This window comes from Opisthorchis viverrini, assembly GCF_000715545.1.
Source record: "Opisthorchis viverrini unplaced genomic scaffold opera_v5_86, whole genome shotgun sequence".
NCBI classification, from domain to species: Eukaryota; Metazoa; Platyhelminthes; class Trematoda; order Opisthorchiida; family Opisthorchiidae; genus Opisthorchis; species Opisthorchis viverrini.
Window position 1 is genome coordinate 282,858 of NW_008751742.1, and position 24,535 is coordinate 307,392.

Sequence of the window (24,535 nt, forward strand, 5' to 3'; positions counted from 1 at the left end):
ATATGGATTGATTGTGTCCAAGCATGAAAAGTTCATAGTCCCTGCCATCTATGACCATGACTACCATCCAGGTATGTGCGCTGGCTATGAAGTTATGCATACTGGGTTGTTTGGGTGGATGATGAGATGACGCTCGTTTTGCTGGCGTATAAAGATCAACGTAGCGCAGGCGTGTCCTTCAGTTGAAGCGGTCGATATTTTCTAATCCGTCCTTACTCTGGGGAAGGCGGCATCGCTGCCTCCATGAATATGAACATGTTGGTCGCTTGGGGAAGCACTTTACTGCCTCCACACTCCTATCGCAGAGCAAAATGCGACTTTGCCAAAAGCCCATCACGTTGTACAAGACATCGCTGATCTTGGTCTGACTGCTTCCCTTTGGTCTTTCTGACATGGTTGCACCTTGTGGAATTAAGTTCCAGCCAACGTAGCCCGCTGGCTCATTACATTACTCAAGCCCAAACACCACGTCAAGGTGGAAAATTTAGGTCGGGAGCGTGGCACAACTTGAAACCCCGAGTGATGATGACGGCAGTTAGCCAGGTGAGAGAACTGCGCCCGAGACGCCCTGAATGGCTTGAAGACAACAAACCAGCATTTAAAACATCTGGTACCCGAAAAACGGAGAGCCTGCTGAATCTATTGCCCATCAAGAAAACAGCAGTGTCAGGACGCGCCCAGACATTGAAAAAGTACATGTGCAGAGAGTGACGCATCCCCAAGGTCACCATCGGTACGTTCGGAAAGCGGGTGCGTTGGCCGAGCCTACCAAACACGACTTAGCAACATAAGACCAGTGGAGTGGGGCTGAAATTGTTCACGATCGGAACACCGCCATTGGCTGTACAGAGCGAACAGGTGAATGACCATATCTGGCCATTTAGTCATCCTATATATTTACGCAGACGCTCTGTATGCTTTGTCCTGACAATACAGCCGTGTCCCGAGTTCTCTGTCTTCTCCCTATCGCGTAGTCTGGCAGGATCAGTGCAGGCGTAACCAATAGACGGCCATTCACGATACAACAAGCAGTAAGCGACTGCTGCACGTAACCTGACTCAGAAACCTCACCCAGGACGAAGGATGGAGAATGAGAGATGAACCTAACTCAGGGAAAGGATGATAGGCGGGGATGCAAGTGCGGAATCTCAAAGCAGCCGGAGGAATACCCGGAACATGGTTACTCAAGGAAGGTAGTCCGACTGGGGGGTTCACTTCCTCAGCTGGCCGACATGAATTAACAGGAGGAAGTTCCATCAGAACCCAGGGATGCTTCAAAATGTGCCACTCTGCAAAGGAAGAGGAAGTAAGACTTCCCCTGACAAATTCAAAGGCATCAATCTGGTGGTGAATTCAGGTAATTCTGAAATTCTCACTGGGTATGTCCTTGTCCCACCCCCTTCAACCTCTAACGGTCATCTGAACGCAGCTTCCGTGAGGACTATACTGACGTACAGTTTGAGTACCAGTTCGAGGGACGTCTGCTCAGTAACGGACTTTTCGTTGTGAGGAATCTGATTCATCAGACCAAGATCCGCATTCTGATGTCTGCGGATGACTGTGTACTGTTTCCAGATACAAGATACTAACTGCAGCACCTAATCGATAGGTTTTTAACGGTTGCTGTGCAGCTCATCCCAATTATCAACGCGGAGATTTCTTTCTACATCATCCTGCTCCAGGCGTGGTCCCCAACACTCGCGCAGCATCAAGACTGGAACAGAACTTATGGATTATTGAGCTGACTCCCGCCCGCTCGGAAAAGCATTGCCTGTCGACCTAGCTGTCGACCTTAGGCGCGATACCGAGGCTAGCGAGGCTTTTGACAAATTTGAGAGACGGGTGCAGAAGAACCGGGGCCGCGAATGGAGACCGAGCTGCACTTCTAAATGACAGTGGTTCTAACTGTCCTTTTGCACGGCATTATACTGGCGCACACTCTGATACTTACGAAGGCTTCACACGCACCGTCTGTTCAATGGACCGAATGAGTGTCGGATACGGATGAGGCCCTCTTACGGACGCGCTTTGAGCGAATGAATGATCACAGACAATCGTCTATGGTGGCTGAGACATCTCTGCGGAATGGACGGAAATATTAATCTGAAGCAGCTCGTATATGGCCAAATGAACACGAAGAACAGGAACCCTGGTGAACAAAAGCCTTTATGCCTGGATACTTTGGTTGAAAGTTCAAAAGTTCCTGATGTAAGGAACAAAACAGGACGGCATAGAGGGAAACGATACGAACTGGAGTTCGTCAATTCAAAGACTGTTACCTTTGAGTTAAAGGACCCAAGCGTCCAAGACGCAAGTGCGTCATCGAAGCTGTTTGACCTGAAGACCGAACTAGCTCGATTTGAAGCGACTGCGGTCGGGTTTGTGCTGATCGCATTGGACTGGTCGGTCATCGGCGGACTCAGTGATCTATCGGCGAAAAGTCAGACAAACTAAGTTCATCAGATTCACCCTAGCTTCCTGGGATCACTAGGTAGATACGCCTGCAACTCTGTGACTATCAGACCTAGCTGAATAATTGATAGTCTTGGCTAGCCATATGGTTGTGTCCAGAAAGCGTGTCCTGAGTGATGCGGACCGCCAGATGCCTCTCTGCACGTGGGACTAAAGCGTTCATTTGTAGCCACTTGAATTTACAATTGTGGGCTACTGTGCGGGTGTGCTGATGGTCTTAGAACTGTTCCTCTGTTCGCTCTCCGGTCTTATTCCCTCGGATCCATAATGAGTACAGGATTGAGAGCCGGATGCACATTCAGCAGACAGTCTGCAGTATAATCCATTGTACTCTGTTCAGTGTGGCAGACCAATCCGGAAACAGATGCCAATACATCATGCATACACTGATAGAAAAATCTGTAGCATGCAATTTAACAACAGAATAAGGCCAACTTGTGTTTGCCCATCACCATTTGACTATCTAGCTATATGAGCGCTGACGCGTGCACGAATCGCCTCTGATCAAAAGATCGCATACGAATGGTATCTGCAGTTGCCCGAACCTTCATTGTGACAAGTTTCAGCGATTTTGCTCAACGCAGTTGCAGTGCCTAATAACCGAAAACGCGCCACGAAGCAGGCTCGTTCAATGTTTTTTCAGGTTGTTCTACCTCACTGGTTCACACTCGGAAGAAAGACAAAAATGGACAGATTTGTCGGGCACACCATGAATCTGATGTTCTGAATTGGCCTTACTTCGTATCCGCCCCTGTCATGTTCTGTTCAACAGCAGATCCAGAGAGAACTAGCTGTATTCCTGTGTAGCCTCATATGCAGATAAAATGTGCGTATGTGCCATGTCGAAAATGTCTATAATTGAAATGGGACCAAGAGTGGTATAACATAATACTATCGTCCAAATAGATGCCACAGAGGTAAAAGTGGGCTCTTTCATTCATTCACCAGCGTTGGGATTCCGGTAGATGTACACAAGTTTAAGTCTAACTTTTGGTTTGAGATGGTGGAAAACTCTAAATAAATTAAACAGGCTAAGTAAATAAATAAATGAAGAACCAGATGAGCAGATAAGTGGATAAACAAATAAAAAGTGAGGATATACGTCTCTGTGTGCCTCTCTTCAGCGATCTACAGTCTATGTAAAGCGTTCATAGCTAGCAAACTTCTCGAGAGAGCGAATCGCAGAAGGACCGTGCTTTCGCATCCCAAAGAGCGGGTGCGTCCAAAAGGCTTGATTTTGGCGGTGTTCACTCATGGGAATTTCACGACACTTTCCATGCGTTTGTGACAGATTGCAGGCAGAGATACCCTACTATAAAACTGAAATTTCTTGATCTCGGCGAAAGGTAATTCGGTGTTGCCTTAACAGATATTTTCGAAAACCGGGGCTCAGCATCACAGTGAATGACAACTAATGCATTACAACTAATGAGGGCCCTCAGTCCCTAAAACTACTTTTGCTTCAGTGTTGTATTCGAGTGCCTAACCTGATAGATCAGACGGAGGAGCGCTGATTCAAATGACTACATTAAAGATTCCAATATATATATATATATATATATATATATATATATATATGGACAACGCTTGCTCGTACTGTGAATACCGTGTTGGATCTGATCTGCGGACCAAGTGTACATTAGAAGCGTTTTGCAGAACTACATGTAACGCCACGTGCAGATTGCTGACGCTGACTTAAACCCAAGGGAATGGGATCGAAGGTAAGGCAAAAAGAAGTTTGTTTACGACAAATGCACTAATTTGCATATCAGTTTGGTTTTGACGGAACCCAGCAGAATCTCTCGTCTGTTTCTTCCCACTAAGCTCCCCATTTTATTGCTGAAACTTCCACGTCTAATATTGCTCGGAACGCAGCCGGGAATCGACTGCTTTTGGCTAGTTTAGGTTGTCATGTGACTCACATCACGCGTAATAAAAACCCAGCGCACCCATCAAAACACAACACTTCTGTGTGTAGTGTATTCCGATTGCTTGTTGTACCTTACTATACTCCTAATAAAAATCACAAATCAATGCCAAACGAAACGATTCCGCATCAAGCGAGAGAAGTATGGGGTATGGAGTCTATTCGGCTCAGAATGCAGCCAAACACCTGACAGCATAGCTCTGAGACTTCCTGAAGAGCCTAGCATTTGTCTGAACAGATCGTTCAAACAAACAAGGCATCCATTTGAGAAAGTTACTCTTGAGGACTCAATTCCACCAATCGACTGTAATCCAGAAGAGCGTGTCCAGTCAATTATTCCCATAGGCCTAGCGAACAAGGTAAACTGGTCGAAATGGTTCATAAGTTTCTCCTGGGCACGTTCTTCATATTTTGAAGGCAGGAGAAAACGGGCAAAATGAGAACAGTATATACTAATTTTAAACAGATATTCTATCGTGTAGGTGAAGCCAAGGTACACTGAAAATCCGAGAAGCGCTGTACAGGTGTTTCATTATTGTTGGGAATCATCAGTGAGCGCCTCGCGGAACTCAGTGGAATCTCGAACCAGAGACCTTCGGGCCAGTGGTTGAACACATGACCGTTCGGCCGCGAGTGGCTGGTCAGCAGTGTGATTAGCTCTCACTTGGACAGGACATAGGAATATTTATTTGCCCAAATATGCTAGAAAAAAAAAGAAAAAGAGGACTAGCAATGGATATGAGTAAGAGTTAGAATGGAGTGATGCCAGCATCCATAAAGTGTTTATGAAGAAATCTACTCACTGCGGAGGCTAGATATGCGGGATTCAGACTGGCATTTGCTGAGAAATGGAACGCAGCCAGTATGCGTACTTCTGAATAAGGTGAAGACAGTGCAGGCAAGAGATGCTGCAGCCATCCTCGAGTGGCTTTTGTGTAGCAGTGGAAACATTGTGTTGGGGCAGTTGAATGTTGCGCCCGACAAACGCAGAGGAAGGCACGGATTAGGCTATTTCGAGCAAATTCAGCAGGTGAAGAATGGGTTCGTACAAACGGCCGTATTCGGTCTACTATACCCGAGTTGAGCACGGGAGTGGTGAACTCACTGTGAAAAGAGAGTGAAAAAGAGTAAACAGAAAAATTGACTATTCTTCTATCATCGGACGTTACCTAGATCGAACATAGAATTCACGGTGACAAGATGGATAAAACCGTGCTCTAAGAAGTCGTGTACGCTTTTTTCATTCGCACGGATAATCAGCAGCTGTGAATCCAAAAACCTTCCGGATACGAGTTGACCACAGTTGATCATCTGTGTGGCTAATGTTCACTGTGATGGGATTTAGCGCCACCTGTCGCGAACGCTGAGTGTTTATCCTAACTGGTCATTGATATTTGAGGATCTGGAATCGGACCAGATTTTAAACGTGAAAGTGGTGCGTTTTCGAAAAACCTGGCCACCCGTTCTTATTGTGATTCATCAGGCGGGTGCTGAAGGATTGGTCATGTGACCTATTGATTAAAAGCTATTTGCAACTTGGTCAGCAGAAACTTTGTCATCAACGGTTACTCATCGATCAGTAGAGTGTAAATGCCTGTCGGATTCACGTGAACGATCTCCTCAAAGTGACCTGATGAGTCTCAGCAAAGGCAAGTTTTCTAAAATCGACCACTTATTACACGAGTCGTACCCTCGGTACTTATTAGGCTGATGGGGACCCTTTGAAAGCTCACCACTGAGCGTAAACAGGAGTCGTTGGTTGGTTGTCACAACCACCAACCCACCGCTACGCATCACTACGCTCCCCAATAACGCACTGATGATGTGGTGCTGAAACGCTTGCAATCAAATTACCCAGCTTAGCCAACGAGCCAACGACCATCTACGCTACCTGAGCTACCAACATTTTCCTCCATAGATAAACGGGAGTTATTGGTGACATCCTTTCCGTTTGTGACCGAGCCCTTAACTTGGATAATATAAATTCGGAGACGGCGTCATCAAATGAGCACTGAACACGACGAAGACGATAGTGGGCTGTCAATATGCTTCCATCAAATAAGCGAAGACCTGGGAACAACAACTGGATATCTTGAACATCGGTCTAACTGGATCCTGAGGAACCATGGAGCAGCACATTTGGTCAAAACATAAACGAGGGACTTGTCAGGTTTCCACGTTACTATCACAATCGCAAATGAGTACTCAGCTTTTCAGGGCTCCCAATCCTGATGTTTTGCTATGAGAAACAACGTCTGGTATAACTGAAGAATAGAGAATTCGAGTCATGCAGTGAGAAAAACAAGTTGACATCTACTGAACCTTAGTAACCGTAATAGGAACACTCCACATGGCCTATACAGAACGTTTCGTGATTCAAGTGATGCAGTCGGTAATGTAGCACCTCCTCTATAATATAAAAACAGAGAAAAGCTGACCATAATGAGGATAAAACGATACTTAAAATAGTCCATCGCTAGTGATCGTCATACCAGCAGGTGAAAAATTTTTGAAGCTATTAAAAAGTTTCGTCTGTATTGTCCGATGCATTGAATCAGTCTTCCGAACTTCGAATGTGTTCGCGAGTACCGCCATACTTTTTCATTTTTAACTTTGCTAGGGACTTTGGACCACCTTGAAAATGAACACTTTCTGGTCTAAATTACCGATAGAAGCACGGAACCTCATTTTAAATACTCGGATTAGACCCCCATATATTATTTACAATTAATTGTCAGTTCCCATCCAGGTGATCTGTACACTTACGGTTCCATATTCCAGAACGTTAAGATATAAAATACACCTCTCCATATGGAGCGAACATCGTGAGTGTCTACAGACTTGAAATTGTAGCTAGAGGAGAAGCAATTAGATAACATATTTAAAAAGTAATACCATTCAGATATGCCCGCATTGATATGACAGTACCTTACTTTGAAAGCTTCACGTTTTGGCCGCAATAATCATGCACTACTGTAAAACTTACATTACTATGAGCGAAGTTGACGATAATAAGTAACTAATACAGGCATAACACCTGAAAGCAAGTACGGAGTCGAGTTACAACTGCGGCCAATGTATATTTGCAGTCGGGAAACTTGGAAACTAACCACTATAGTTTGTTGAAAACACAGGACCCCTTTCGACTGACCCACTCTGTAACAATCCCGACACTGATACAGTTGCACAAGAACAAGTAACCCATCCAGTGCGACCGATGTGTGTTGAATAATTCCAGAGTCATACGACTTTGAGAAAGCACTGTGTTCACGAACCAATGTGAACGCCGTTCACCTGTGTCCGTTTGCCAATGTCTCTGCTTTTGACGGGCATCTATTGAGAACAAAGTAACCTGAATTGTGCCACGGATCGTCACCGACCCTTAACTGTACGGCAGTGAAGCATCGGTGTTGAACACTGATGTCATGCTGTCGATGATGATGATGATGATGACCGACCCTTAGCAAGGGTAGCATTTGCCAAAAGATGGCTGTACGAATGTCGTGTCTTGAAAGTCACTTTTGCAGTAAAGTGTTGAAAGTCAAACCAGGCAGGAAGCGGTGACACACATAAGGCTGTTAAGTTACGTTAGCAACAGAAGTGCAACGCCGTGCGTCAGATAGTCCTAGAACAACGATTCGATAGGGTTGAGGAGGAGGCGAACGATTGAGTTAGGTGTATAGAAGTTGGTAAACTCACAGTTTCGTCAATAAGAAGGCAGTGGAGAGAAGGGCAAAATATTGGACGACAACGTCAAGGTGAAGGGCAAGTGTTGATAACCAAATGACGATCACGTCCAGCTGAGCACCAACGTCACCAAATACGGTCAGGTTGACTAGGTTCAAGGCCGCGTGACGCAGCGTAGGGACGGCTTTTGAACGACAGGCAAAAGTCAGTTCAGAAATCAGTTCGCTCAGCGTACCAGATCGACCGAGATTCAACTCTTTCATTTTCTGCAAAAGAGCTGTTCAGTAAAAATAAGAGGGAAACCGCATAACAGTTGAAAGATCGGTGATGAACACCAAGGTCCCATGAGAAAATTGGCTTGAAGTGTTACGCTAAATTTCCTGTGCTAACGATCAAATGTACAATCTACTCGAGTTCGTCACAAATTGTGATCACTTGCTTCAGAAATGGGACACGCGTAAAGACATGTTTTCATGAATGAGACGTTCCCAATAAAATGACTAGTAGTTATTAGATGTTCCAATCAGGCTGGTAAATCATGGAGTATTATTCTAGGTGAGTTTGACAAAACTTTATCTTTAGAAACTACGAATGACGTATGAAATACGTCATAGTATGGTTTTGAACTCAGTTGAACACCACATTCGAGCACCCAAAGGTCACTTGAGGAAGGCGGTTGGATGCAATGGGTATCCCAAATGGCTAGCTCCTACACAAAGAATTGGATAAAACGTCACCTGCTTGTAAGTCTCAAATTGCTTTCTACCATCGGCTTCAAATAATGGGAACCATCATGACTGTTCCCCAATGATATGCCTTCTCTGGGCATCCGGGATTTACTAGCAAACGAAACATGTTTTCATCCGTAAGGCCACAACTAACCGTGATTGACCTCGTCGATGGTTGTCCAGGAATATCCAACGAATATGACTTCTCACTTGTGTTTTCTCGTTTCAGTAGTGTTCTTACATGTCCATTATAATTGCTATGCATTACTAGATTTGTTGTGGCTGGAATAATGGTCCCTGTTAACTCTCACATACTGCAATAATCTTCATGTCCCATGAAGATCCACTTCTCCGGTTCCGGTTCACCTACACTGACATGTCATGAATCCGAGATTCGGTTAGCTGCAGGCAATTTGTATTGTATCATATTGACGAACTACTTGAATTTAGGGGACCAATGCCCTTATGAGTAGTACATTACGTCCGAACAGTTTGTCTACGGATTTCACTTCAATCGATCGCTCCGGTATGCGATGAACGACTGCGTTGAAAACTGTTGATTCTCCATCTCAGGAGATGATCGTGCGTCAGCTGGCGTTATCGCGTTGCAGCTATCTTGATTAGAAAACCTTTGAAACTGAGGAACGCAGGGATTATGCCTCGAGTACCAAACAAGTGTCTCCGTTCGCGAAGGTCACGTTGACATTAGGACTATTGTACGGTTATTTTTGCTCTAAGACTGTTATTCAAAACCATAAAACTGGAATTAAAAATACCATCTATGCCTTTCCATTCCGAACTGTCAGAAACACGCACACACACACTTGTCTGCTGCGGTCTGTAGGTGCAAGGTGCACCGAAAAAAGTAGCACTAATGCGTGTGACGCTGACCACAAGAAGCTTGAGCCCCTAAATTATGAGCTACATACAGAAAGTATCGTTGGACAGAAGATTGCAGGCTCTTTCAAAATACGATAGCTGTAACATAAGAGACCAAAGGAAAATGATAGTTGAGAGTAGTCAGAATCCGAATTCTTTATCCTAAATCCCTTTCTACCGAGTTGACAGACGATGCCTGTAGTAGCCAACACTGAAGATAACATAAACATTGAGATTTTCGCCATGCGTGTAAACAGCCGGTAGCTAGATTTCCGAATCATCTTCAGGGTCGAAGGTGTAATGGACAAAGCTGCGACCAATCGGTTACAGATATTTTGATTGCGACAGCCTGTGCGTTTAACGTGTCAATACATTCGGATGCTGCTTTGGCGTAAACAGACAAGTGTCGTACAAGCAGCACACAGTAGCTATGGCAAAAACGCGAGCACAAAGTTCGAAACAAGTCTTGTTCATTTCTGTCGTCGTAACTTGGCCACACTAAAAATGTGGACTGCCCACGGTCTGTGACGCAATCAAATGTTTGTCATTCGAATCCAAGTCAAATAACGCTGAATGAGCCCAGCTGGCCAGAGTGAACAAATACAAACAAATACCAGGAATATGGATTGACAGCAAGCACGAAGTGCAACAAATTCTGCTTCAAATAAGTAGAGTCCATAGGTCACGACATTTGTACAGTAGCTTTCCGAATTGCACACTGTGCACAAGTGACCAGAACTAGTTTTAAGTTCGCCTTGTTATGGTGCGTTAGTCGCTTGACAGTTGCGGTGACCCTTTTTTAGTGCGTATCGTGAAAGTTGCCTGCAGTCTGTAGAGACTGAAACGGTTGCTCAGAGTCGTGCATAACTGTAGTCTACACCATACATCGCGAGTAAATTGCATGGTCCGACTGACGGATAAACCCATTTTCAGGGCGCTAAAGAAATCTAGCTGGTAGATGTGTCAAATGGAGTCACATAAAGCTTGCGTATGTCGTAACACATTTGGTATTGTTCGATTCTCTCATTTTTCTCCATCGGTTACACATAGTTCCAGCGTTTTTCTACCAACTGTGTGAAAATAGCCCAACAATTTGTGAAACGTTGACATAAGATTTTGTGGGTCGACTGCGGAAGCAGTTCAACATTTGAATGTTTCTTTAGCGTATTTTGAGAGAGCTTGAGATTTCCCACCGAAACGTGCTCAACACGGATGACGTTGGCCGTCTATCGCTAAAATGCGTTGTGATCAAAACTGACCGCTTTCAGTCGAATTAGGGTGGTTATCCTAGTGTTGAACCAGACCTCGACAGCAAAACCTTACAAGTTAGTTCTATCCTGTAGACATGCGCATGCACGCACCAAAGACATATCATATATCGGTTTAGCTGCTTTCTTCGATGGTAACAAGTCTGACGGTCTGAGACAAAGTAAATCGGTCAGAAGCGCGGTTTATATCCGTAGTTACAAGTTGTTGCTAAAATACAACGCTGCGTCAGTAACAGCGATTAATTTTGGAAACGATCCGCTTCAATCTCATTGGAATACGCTCAAGTGAACTGTTACCATGTTGCCTCTGTTGAGAAAGTCCTGTACTCTATCTTCATGGGCGGATTTGAAAGCAGGTCTGTCAAGTGGCCTGTTGTTTGTCCATTTGGCGAAAACCGGACTCCAAACAAAAAAACAGTGGGAACATCAATTGGCTCCGATAATTGGGTAGATATGATTATCTTAGAAATCCCACGATTCTGCTGGCGGTGTTGTTCTGTAGTTCTCCGCAATTCCCCTGCTGTCAAGTTTATACTTGGCTGTGCAAAGTCTAGAGATAAAAAATCGAACAAATACAACTGGATGTTGGCGCTATCACATCTGTAGAGTTCCCGTGAAACCTCGCGAATATGAGAGGTTTATGTGACCGTTATTCTCTTAACGCTACGGCGTCCATGGTAAGCGCGACGACTTCGACAGTCCCAGCTACCGGTGCAACCTGGATTTGTTAATATCGGAAGGCAACTCTCCATCAGCCTGTTTGAGTGTTACAGCACCTCTAAATGTCGCCAATCAAATCCTCACCACGCGGACTAGGCATTGAATGACTCTCAATGGGGAATGATGCAAGATCGATCAAATTTGCAGCTCTCGACCGGATGTGTGAGTCTAACAAATGCTTTCAGCGCCCAAAAACACATATTTTTATGTGAGGTCTTAACGATGGACGAACCACCAGTCAGGTGGAAAGCATACCCGTCACATCGCCTAGGGTGTCAGTTGTGGACAACCGGCCTTATCGAGAACCTGAAGGTGGAAACAGAAGGTAAGAAGCGTGCACTATTTCGAACTATTTCGGTTCAAACTACACCTGTGAGTGCGACAGAAGCGTTACTTTTCTGAACGTCCCAAGGTAAGAATTCTGCATAATGTGCAATGATGATGTACGCTAGTAAGAGCAGTCAAAGCTCCCGAAACTAACTGAAACAATTGGTTTCTGGATTCGACTGAAACGTCCATCCGACAAGCAGCTCTGGTTCGACTTGATGTTACTGCTTATTGTCAGGAAGTCTGAATTTCGGACATTGAATCTGCCTTCATTGGCAAAAACTTGATTAGCCCTCTCATCGGAATCCGCAGTCCGCGACAAGGCGAGAAACAATCGAAAACAATATGGGATTGATACGAAAGAGAATATGGAGACAGTTAACAACACGGGTAGGATAGGAAAACTACTTCGAAGTGCATCGGAAAAACACCAACTCCCAGAGTTGACATACGTGACACAACAAGGCAGAAGTTTACGGAACTAGATGATAACGTTACCAGGTGAATGTAATACCCTTGTCCAATGACTATTCGCGCCTCAAAAATCTCGTCTACAAGCTCCACTACCACACACAACGTCAACTGAATCGCTTCGATGAGGAAGACACTAACAAGAATGCAGCTCACGTAAGGAAAAGGATATCCTTCGGAAAAGTGGCATCCACACAAACGCGTACAAGACGTATACATCTGTAGGTCGATCTATAAGATCTATCGTTCTGCGTAGGAAGCAGATGTTGTGGTACGTCAGTTCTACTACCGTTCCCGGAGAAGAGAGATAAGTCGGTATGTAACAACTACCAGAAAGCTAACCTTATCGCTACGATGACCAATATATTCCCATCACTTTCACTTAATCGCATCTCAACTGTCAGACATCTGACTAAATCAAGGAAGCTTTCAGCCGATAAGACATTTTGCTTTCCTCCGATCATTCGCAGATCACTTCAAATCCTTACCAATTCGTGTACTGTAGACTCGTGTGCTGCTTCCACCTCAGTCAAAAGCAATTTCCGACGGAACCTCCAGCGGGGAGGCCCAGTAAAATTAGCCGAATTACCCTTTCGACAAAACTTGCTGTCTTGATCTCCACAAGAGAGAAGGACGCGGATGACGCCATTTTATTTAGACATAACATCAACAGAATACTGGATAACCATCCCGGAGACTGCAGAAAATCATAACTTAGTACAAATGCTGATATATGTGTATATATATTCCTGCATATCCAACCTGTGGTTCACCAACGATCGGGTTTCGCCTAGATGAAATTCCCATGGGTCTTGCACCGGTTCTACCCCCTACTGAGCCCTACGCTACCAAATTCAGTTTCGGCACTGACACCAATAATGCAACAGTCTTCTCCACTGTTCATACAATAGTGATTTGGATAGAGTTAATTCATACAACGGCCATTCGTGAAATAAAACGACCTACCAACGTGTCACACCACACTTGAGTTAGCTATTTGCCTCATTACCCTTTGAGACAAACCTACTGACAGGCGATGTAAAGCCCAAAAGTGAGTTCCCATAAGTGACAAAAGAAGAGCCAGGTGTGCAACATATAGTGACTCCGATGACAATTGCGTTTAAGCAAACAATTAAGAAGTACGCTAGTCATTCCAACCAATTTTTTAAATTGACTGATCGGGTCCATGATCACAGAGCAGAAACGCCACAACTGAGCAATGGAATTCGTCGAAGCAGTGCGAACGAATACGATTCAGATTAGCAAGCTGTTTGTCTCATATATGTGCCGGATTTAAGACAACAACTAAGGTTTATGAGTTCCAGGTTGGAGAAATGCTAGACTCAAGTATAATACCATTCGAAATGCAATGCACAACCATTCTCTAAGACGATCACAATGTTGTGGTCTTCGTTGGCTTACTTTGTCCATTCACAGCAAATAAAGTCAGTGAAGCAGCGCCCGTTTGCTGATATATAACGGAGATACTGCCTGCCCTACTGACATCTGTCGAAAATTGAACCGAAAACATTTTCTGTAGGAGAGCTAGATCGTTTCGAGGTTCAGTTGAATTGGCTTGAGTTTATTTCTCAGTATAACGAACTACGTTACCTAAGTGCTGGTGGGCCTAAAACTCACCTGGACAGGCATGCCGAATATATCGTGTTTAGGACAAAGGTTAAGATATCGAGATAAAATGAGTCGAGCAAAAATCTGATCACCCCCACAAAGCAAAACTCAGCTTACGCTCCAAAGCGGCTAGAAATTCTGCGTAGAGGGTGTCGTCACTTCGACTTTTCCGACTGCCTGCCAAAAGACTGCTATAGATTCCATGCTGACGAAAGGTTCGCGCAGGACATGTCAGTTCGGACAGATTGATTGGATGTATGCTTTCACTTTGTCCTTCCGATACATTTCTAACGTGTAAACGTGGCACAGGCTCGCTGACATCTTCCTTCGATAAGTCTGTAACATCTGCAATGCGCAATATCTGCAAAAATGTAGGAAGGCAAAATGTTCCATCAGTCCGTGATTTTGATGTGTAATTGTAGTTACTAGGGGTACTAAGCATGTTGTAGGGCAGTCGTTCCCGTTTCGATTGAGCGAAGATTAGATGAGCTACCTGAAATTCGTCCATCCCCTAAACTACAGACATCTGATACCTATGACTGACTCCGGGATTTTGAAGAATATGCATTAATATCACTCATTTGAACACTACTCTTCCTGTCCCGAGGCGATCATTCTGACGAGTCCACACCACTTGTGTGTTCGTTCAGCTGGGACTCGACACTAAAATCACAGCCACAAACATTCGGGGATGTTGGTCGTTGGCTTGTTCAGCTGGGTTCCAGGTGAGAGAGATTCAGCTGGGTTCCAGGTGAGTCTCTCGCAAAACCAAATTAGTCTGCAAATGAGTGTATTTCGCAAACAAGACAACTTTCAACAGTCCACCAATAATCCGCTGGGAAATTTCCGGAGCCGAATTTACATCGAAGGAGGAGAACGGTGTAATAAAGAAGTACCATTTACTTAATTGTGTTGACTGATCCATTTCATTTTGACAGTGAAATCCCTGTCGAATATAGTGATGAGGTAAGAAGCGCTATATAGTCATCGTATCGAATGTCAGTGAGCAAACTCTCCGGAGGCATTTTGATTTACACTGTGTTATTGTCGGGCACAGAAGATTCATTCAACGAACCAGAGGCGGAAAGACAAGGGATTTTGCCTTAACTGACCCAAATTGGTGTAGTAAATTCAGGTGGAAGTTTGCTGTGGACCTCTGCTTGTCCACAGAATAAAGGGCATAGGGCCTTTAGACAAGAATTCAGAGAGGTCAACTTTCATTGCCAAAGTTTTCATAGTTACTGATGGTCGGAGGAGTCAAAACCAGCATCCAAAACAAATAAATAAAACAAAGTAAAAACTACAACGTGATATCGACTGGTTCAAGTGTCCTGTTGCACCGGAGCGGTGAATTTTCAAGCTAGATTTCTGTTTTAAATGGAAATTTGCTCTCGACTTGTGGTTCATCCGGAGACAGTGGTGATGAGAGCCAGCTGGACTGTTCTTCGAAATGTTCAGCCCACCGTTCAGGACGTCATTTATGTGAATGAATCGGAGTTTCGTACTTTTATTGGATCGCCTCACTGAAGATGGCTCTCTTTATGCCGGCTGATCGAATAATTTGAGAGTTGTTCCCAGCCGAGCCTTCGTCTTCCACCAGCGCTTTCTGTACACCATCACCATCATCATCATCATCATCAACATCATCATCATCATCATCATCATCATCATCATCAAAGACAGCAACATCTGTGTTGGCACTGATGCTTCACTGCTAGATGGCTTATGTGGTTAGGGCGCGAATTTACTGATGGGAAGATTCGTGGTTCGAACCCGACCTCTGCATCTCTACTCCTCCTGTCTATGCTTGTGCAACCTGGTACTATCTCAGCCCTCATGCCTCCTTCAGGTGGCATGGCAGCTTGGCACCGAAAGGGTGGTACAGCTGAACTACCGTCACGAAGAGACTGGACCTTACCGTGATGTGACGGTTTGCGCACCTCAGCAATCCATTGAGCTATATTGGGAAGTGTAAACGTGGCACAGGCTCGCTGACATCTTCCTTCGATAAGTCTGTAACATCTGCAATGCGCAATATCTGCAAAAATGTAGGAAGGCAAAATGTTCCATCAGTCCGTGATTTTGATGTGTAATTGTAGTTACTAGGGGTACTAAGCATGTTGTAGGGCAGTCGTTCCCGTTTCGATTGAGCGAAGATTAGATGAGCTACCTGAAATTCGTCCATCCCCCAAACTACAGACATCTAATAACTATGACTGACTGCGGGATTTTGAAGAATATGCATTAATATCACTCATTTGAACACTACTCTTCCTGTCCCGAGGCGATCATTCTGACGAGTCCACACCACTTGTGTGTTCGTTCAGCTGGGACTCGACACTAAAATCACAGCCACAAACATTCGGGGATGTTGGTCGTTGGCTTGTTCAGCTGGGTTCCAGGTGAGAGAGATTCAGCTGGGTTCCAGGTGAGTCTCTCGCAAAACCAAATTAGTCTGCAAATGAGTGTATTTCGCAAACAAGACAACTTTCAACAGTCCACCAATAATCCGCTGGGAAATTTCCGGAGCCGAATTTACATCGAAGGAGGAGAACGGTGTAATAAAGAAGTACCATTTACTTAATTGTGTTGACTGATCCATTTCATTTTGACAGTGAAATCCCTGTCGAATATAGTGATGAGGTAAGAAGCGCTATATAGTCATCGTATCGAATGTCAGTGAGCAAACTCTCCGGAGGCATTTTGATTTACACTGTGTTATTGTCGGGCACAGAAGATTCATTCAACGAACCAGAGGCGGAAAGACAAGGGATTTTGCCTTAACTGACCCAAATTGGTGTAGTAAATTCAGGTGGAAGTTTGCTGTGGACCTCTGCTTGTCCACAGAATAAAGGGCATAGGGCCTTTAGACAAGAATTCAGAGAGGTCAACTTTCATTGCCAAAGTTTTCATAGTTACTGATGGTCGGAGGAGTCAAAACCAGCATCCAAAACAAATAAATAAAACAAAGTAAAAACTACAACGTGATATCGACTGGTTCAAGTGTCCTGTTGCACCGGAGCGGTGAATTTTCAAGCTAGATTTCTGTTTTAAATGGAAATTTGCTCTCGACTTGTGGTTCATCCGGAGACAGTGGTGATGAGAGCCAGCTGGACTGTTCTTCGAAATGTTCAGCCCACCGTTCAGGACGTCATTTATGTGAATGAATCGGAGTTTCGTACTTTTATTGGATCGCCTCACTGAAGATGGCTCTCTTTATGCCGGCTGATCGAATAATTTGAGAGTTGTTCCCAGCCGAGCCTTCGTCTTCCACCAGCGCTTTCTGTACACCATCACCATCATCATCATCATCATCAACATCATCATCATCATCATCATCATCATCATCATCATCAAAGACAGCAACATCTGTGTTGGCACTGATGCTTCACTGCTAGATGGCTTATGTGGTTAGGGCGCGAATTTACTGATGGGAAGATTCGTGGTTCGAACCCGACCTCTGCATCTCTACTCCTCCTGTCTATGCTTGTGCAACCTGGTACTATCTCAGCCCTCATGCCTCCTTCAGGTGGCATGGCAGCTTGGCACCGAAAGGGTGGTACAGCTGAACTACCGTCACGAAGAGACTGGACCTTACCGTGTTTTGACGGTTTGCGCACCTCAGCAATCCATTGAGCTATATTGGGAAGCTCACATAGTCTCTCATACCAGATTGGTCAATGGTTGGAGGTCTCACACATACCAGATTGGTCAATGGTTGGAGGTCTCACAAACACAATCTCCTGACCCTCCAGGTTGGGGGTTGGAACATGCAGAGACTTGTTCCGTATAAATGATAATGCATTCGCATTTCCCGCCTAACACCACTGCTTTGCGGTTAGGCTTTTGAGCCAAAGACTTTGGTTGAGGACCCTAAACGTCCTCCCGTCTAGGTGTGCCCTGACAGTATCCCAGTCCTCATACAACCATGAGATTCACAACTAGCAATACTCTCATGTCCCATCGGCCGTCGCTTTTTGGCATATACGGCACAACATATTATCATTCTGATACATGCAAATGGTATCATGTAATGCTCCACGTCTGTGTTATTGAACGATGCATGTCTTTATTATACCCGAACAGTTTCTGGAGAAAACCACTCTGTAAGATTTATGTGAAGCAAAATTGTCGACAAAAATACCTGAGAATCTTCTGTGAACTGAAAATATACAACTACTTTTAACGGGGATTGCTTCCCTCAAGACACACGAGAAATTATTTTTGTGCCGAAATCGTATCTGTGAAGAAGTGATGGTAGGGTGTGGATTTGTTTATCTAAATTCGATGAACTACTAGTGGCATCGGAAACGCAGTGCTGGGCGACGGCCATCCTTCTTAACGAAGTAAATCAATACATAAGCAAGCTTCGAAAAGTTGTTTACGACAACACGAAGGATGTATATGGTCTGTAGGTCCATTGATGTTTAGCAGTGAGAGATACCAACCTGAAAAAAACTTCCGAGAGCTGCATACCTTTTGCTATAGTTCAAGGCTTCACGTGAGCAAGCTGTGGCTGCCAACCATGTTGACATACATTAGGAACCCAGGCAGTGTTATATTGAAAGAGTGGTCAACATTTTGCCGAAGTTTACCTTAATTTGCCTTCAGTGGACGTGGCAGCTGAGAAAACTGCGCATATTTTCCATTACTTTTATAGAAGCTATCTCACTTATCATCACTATCAGGAAGGTCAGATTCCTGAAATCAACTTCTGAACGCCCGGAACCTACTGCTCCACCAAAAGCTCAACTAGAAAGCCGGCAAGATCCAGGCCAGTCAATCATTCGATCAATTCAGTAAAACCTGATGAGTGTTCTCTGCGCCACAGAAGCACTACCGAACGTGATCAGCATTCAGGCTTTTCACAGAGGCACCCTCGATGTTGATGGGTGATCACTAACGCCTATCAGACAGCCTGGATCAATGTCAGAAAGTCCCCTTTAAATAGCGTGGGGTTGTTGTAACTTTTGCACTCGCACTCGCACGCACTCACTCGCTTGTTCGGAATACAGCTGTTGTGTTCCCTTCTGTGAGTCTTTTCTCTCCGAAACTAGGCACTGGAGCGGGTCAGCAGCAGATACCTCAGGTTGACGAATCAGCAGACATAACAATTACCATTTTTGAAATCTTGATTAACAAGTTTATTTGAATTTATATTTTGTATTCAACTAATAAACTCCATTGGAACGTTTGAAAATACACAGAAAAAGGACGTTTCATTTGCGGTAGCCCAGTTCGGTCCCACCTACAACCACAATCAATTATCTTGAGAATTTTTGTATTTTATTGTAGGTAGAGTGCATCTGTGTTAGAATGCTGAGAGGCACTGTAGAGTTGTTTCATTCTCATTGGGAATCATCATCACTGCGCATCTCACGAAACTCCAGGGAGTCTCGAATCCACGACTTAACTGCTTGGTCAGGAGGTCCTGATCGGTAGTGACTCAATCGCGCTTAAACAGGATAAAACGTCTCATCCTTCGGTCACAGGTTCGACACCACGTGGTCTTACGGATGAACCGGCTCCTCACACTTAGTTGCGAGTTAACCACACTTCTGATCAGTCGCTTTTGGCCGACCGGACAAGTGATCAAACTACTAACCGGGAAGTCATGGATTCGAGGCTCCCTGGAGATGCGCGGTGCTGATGATTCCCAATAAGGATGAGATTGCTGTAGGTGCGTAGACTAACTTCACTTCCAAGACAAAATTTCCACTGACAATTATCAGAATCCCGCAGACTGCCATACGTTTTTTGTATCATCTATCGAACCAGATATTCCACTTGTCTGTATGCAAATAACTTCATTACTGCATCACCAAAGGTTCTGAAAACTGCAAGGCTACCATAAGAGACGATTTCAGTGCGAAAAGGATGGTAGGTTTTCCATTACTATTGCGAATTTTGAAAAAGAAACTGCGTGCTAATTAACATTGTAGCCAAGCAAACTGGCCAATAAAACGGCATTACTTTTTGGTTGGGACAGATTTGCCTCACTGGATACGACGGCCATTAATGTGAGGACACTGTGTGATATAGGTTGCTGATTTTGGCACAAAAACCTGGTGCTCGCGTAACGAGCTATTTTGTGACCTCCCACTGCCCCATTTACGGGCATGCTGTGCGCACAGAAGTAGGCATGCTGTCAAACCTGAAGCAGCAACTGCCCAGAAGGTTTCTAAAGGTGAGCAGCTCGGTTGGACCAATGAATGCTTTTTTGTTACGCGTTCACCTGTTATCAAGTGACATGGGGATGGTGATTGATTTGGGATGTTATAATAATTAAAGTTTAAATCCCTGTAGCCACCACCCGGCTGTAGGGACATTCCTGTTTTCCATCACGAGTGACTAGTTTTATTGGGGCTCATTGTATGTGCATCGGCTTTGGGCTGAACATCGTTTAGTCACCACTTAACGTTCTTTCACTCTCTTCAACTGACCAGCAACAAGCCAGGTGATAGTCATTTAGGGCAGAATTATCTTGTGAAGTCCTATGGTCCTATGGTGTTTACTTCGCAAAGCGGTCAGGCAACAGACGAATGAATACCCCATTGGCTTTTCTAGGTGGCCTCTTCAGATAGACACAATTGTGATTCTAGGCAGCTCACCAAAAAATGAACTCAACTACTGAATGATATTTGAGTCAAATTTTACTTGTTGACTTTAGCTTACCACTTTACCAAAGGTGTGTCTGGACGTTGCCACGCCAGCTGACATGTACTTTTGAATCACGGTCGTAAGAGTACACCAGAACTATGCCAACCCAGGTTACAACACCCTGAAACTCTGGGCAAGTGAAAGTCGAGAATTTAATTCGGAAGGTTTCACTGATAGACTAACAACAGTTTAGCCTCAGCTGTTTCTGAGGTTCATATGCACTTTGAAAAAGTCTGAAAGCTGGAGCTTCTCCATCCAAGGATGCACAGTTGGTACACATGGTTTTACGGAGCTGGGACCATTTCACTGAACAGATAAGTGCATTTAAAAGCTGCTGATCTGTGCAGCCAGGCGAAATGGTGGAAATCCTCACTTCCACCGAGGTAAGGATGATTGCTTGCAGCATACGAAGAACGTGCATTAGTGTTCTCGAAAGTAAAAGATATACATTTTCGGATATCAAAAAGTCAAGACATCCCTTCGGTACAGAGATTCAGTAGTAATTACCCGGTTATCCTTTTAAGCCATCATACATAAGTGCTGTCATCTGTCTTGTGCACACCAAAGTTGAGCGTCCTGTCTACATTTTTCAGTGAGTACTACGGTGTTTTGTGCTCTTGAGGTCTTCTGGGTATACAATTGTCATAAGCCCAAATCAGGTCCGATGTCAAATTAGTGGACAAGCACCGAGTTTTTTTCTTAAAAATTGATGCCAATGAGACGTTCCATTTCATTTCGTTTATGCAACCCCGGAGTCTTTTTCCAAGAAAAAGGGCTTACGTGGAAAGTATTCTTTTGAAGCAGTGGTTTCCAGTTGGGAGGTATACATGTTGGAATTAAGTAGTCGTTTGGGTGACTGTTGATCTGGTGTACGAGCTTGCAAACTTTTCATTCAGATCCGAGGGGACGTCTTCGGTGCACAACTCCACCCAACCACACGCCGACAATGTCCCCTCGAAAAGTGACGATGCGTTTGCAAGTCAGTTGTCGAGTTCAGCGAACAACTCCATAGTCACCCGAGCAACTACTAATAAATGCATTCAAGCTACCAATATTCCGGCATATTGCTAAAATACGTTATTTTGTGACTACAAAAAATAACTGGTGCGCCTCATCCATTGCGTTCAGCTAAGTATGTATCGATATATACGTGAGTGATGACAGTTGACTGAAAAAATCAAAATCGAAGAACGCAGAAGCAGCATCATTCCAAGTGGAGTTAGAAAATTGGCCTCGGTTTCCTAAAGGCCATCGTAGAAACCAGAATCTAGCTGCATTATAAGGTTAGGTGTATATAGGAAAGCGGATTGGAATAAGACACAACAACATCCTGCGTGTATCAAGTAATCGAACGGATAGACCGGAGAACTGAAATCTTTGTGAAAAACAGAACAGATCACACGAATTCCGATGTACTATCATCGTACATGTATGTATAGCTTCGGACAGAATAGGTTGCTTGCACAGGATGAGGTTAAGCACTCTTGGAGAAGACTGAGGCCTGTTCCGCCTTCCGTGTTTTGGGTGCCACAGTGGGAATCTCACGCTTTTAATGGTGTTAGAGAGGAATTTGAATGGCTCAGCTGGAGTGTGGTCACTGCGAAAAGTGTTTGGGTGTAAGTTGTGGTTGAATTACGATAAACGAGTCAAAATCACGCGGAGTTTACCTCGGAGAGAGTGGGACTGAGCATAGACTAGAAGTAACATCTTTTGCTATCGACTTTCGCTGAGTGGTTCAACAGACAAGCAACAAAAAAGAATCCGTAGCGCGCGTTCTCAATAGACGCTACGAATAAAAACTGACACAGCGAAGCACAAAGATTTTATATCGATTTGCGGTTGTAAGATATTGAGTTGTGAGCTGAAAATCATTGTGCGCGCTGCATGTGTCCGATGAATCTTATTGATTAAATTGGTTAGACGTTCACTAGAGTTGATAAGATTAACAACTCATACCTACCATAACCGAACGTTTGACTCGTTTATTCTGAACAGTAATTGTGAGTGGAACGTGACGGTTAAAATAAGTTGAGTGATCTTAATCAACTTCCTGGCCTGTCAGGATTTCCCCCAAATGTGCAGCTATCACCAAAACCTCTACAAAATGAATTCCATATTGTACACGACCAAAATCCGTAAGAAAAAATTTCATAATACCGACTCACTACCGAACAATTTTGATGGAAGTGCCTTCTTACAAGAGGTAACACAATGCAAACGAGTATATTTTGCTGATTTCGTAAACATAAGGTTGTCAGAAACACCCGATGAGCCCCAAGAATGGCTAAGTCGGTCGTGGGCCGTCGAAAGTTTTCAGTAACCTTATGAATAGTGTGTTACGTCTTTACAGTGTATTGCGAAGCTTGCGCACCGTACTAAGTGAAACATGAGGGGTCCTGGTGAAGAAGAAGGACATGATAAACGGAAGATCAAGCTGAGTCTCCCTTAGTAGGAAAATGAGTGCATTTCGCCTTACTAATACTTTACAGAAGTTCGAAGTCTCCTGCTCATCGGCATACTGGTTATGAGACCGTTGCTGCTGACGTACGACCTGTGACCATAGTCAAGGGGTTATGCTAAACGAAACATAAATTTAATCGCATAATATGCATAGGTATCACGCTTAACGCGCTCTCGCTGTACAGGAGTTCTTACTCTTTTGAGTAGCCCGACATAATAGATTAAAAAAAAATCAGACCTTGCATGCATGAGGTGATTTGCTACCTAGGCTTTCGTAGTCAGTGATGATACGTCTTTTTATTTGCATTACTTGGTAACAGCTGTCTAAAGGCTCTCATAGTGTCGTCTGGCAGGAATGTCCACTGTCTCTATCTTTCTTCGACTTCTCTATCGACGAACTATTAATGAGGTTAACGCTAGATGTTCTTCAAAACGAGTATCGGTCAGCGGTGCATTGGTCGTTTCTATAGGGGAGATGGTGAAACTCCAAGTCAGTAACTGTGGGGACGTTATTAGGCAGAAGAGGTTGCGACGAAATACCTCGAGGTGAACAGAGCACATCAGACCGCGATGTAATTCTTATCGAATGAACAACCCATGAAATGTGAACTGTGCCAGCTGCATCATCGCTTGGTTGTCAAGTGGGGCACTGCATAGTCCGGAAACTGTTTCAGAATGTGCGCAATAATCAGGCAAGGCACGGATATATTAAGTTCAATCATACCTGCCAACCATCAAGGACAGAAGGATTTCATGACCACAAGGCACGAGACACGTATAGGTGGTGGGTTCAACCCTAAAAGCCTAATCAAGCCGAATGAAACAAACCTTTAACCAGAAAGTCAAAGAGTTAGACTGAACAAATGAGCTCCTAAATACAGAAAGACACCTGATAAACCAGTGGAACGCGATACTCCCTAAACAGAAGAACAACTATACCAAACGGAAAAAGACAACCAAATAATTAAACTTCGGAAAACCAGACCACAGAGCAACAGAAGTTGAGAATGGATCAATCTAACCAAGGAAGCAAAATATGGGAAGGAAACTGCCGTAAGAACCAATCACGCGAAGGAAGGGCAGAAAACAACGGTAAAGAATTCGACCAACTAAAACAGAGACAAGTCCTCGAACATACACTGCTCACTCACCAACCGAATGCAAGGAATACAGAACACAACACAAAACAGATCAAAACGGACAGGTTTTGAGAAAGATGTGTTCCAGCTGGTCAGTCAAAGCAACAGAAGTCACGTTGTCTTTGGAAGCTATATATACATTATATATATATATATATATATATATAT

General features: G+C 44.2%; 2 protein-coding genes across 2 annotated transcripts in view; one reads left to right on the forward strand and one right to left on the reverse strand.

The window, feature by feature from the left end:
- Window positions 1-5,059: 5,059 nt before the first annotated feature.
- T265_13626 (hypothetical protein) lies at window positions 5,060-14,469 on the reverse strand (the record flags this gene model as incomplete). The annotated part of the gene is made up of 4 exons (XM_009169781.1): window positions 5,060-5,101; window positions 5,203-5,503; window positions 8,099-8,363; window positions 14,226-14,469. Coding segments are annotated over 4 exons (852 nt in total), but the record flags the coding sequence as incomplete, so codon positions are not given.
- Window positions 8,785-24,535, forward strand: part of T265_04889 (hypothetical protein) — a gene marked incomplete at both ends in the record, with an annotated part of 30,909 nt that continues 15,158 nt past the window's right edge. The window contains one exon of the mRNA XM_009169749.1: window positions 8,785-8,829. Within this exon, the coding sequence (XP_009168013.1) occupies window positions 8,785-8,829 (45 nt within the window). The remainder of the gene's footprint in view (window positions 8,830-24,535) is intronic.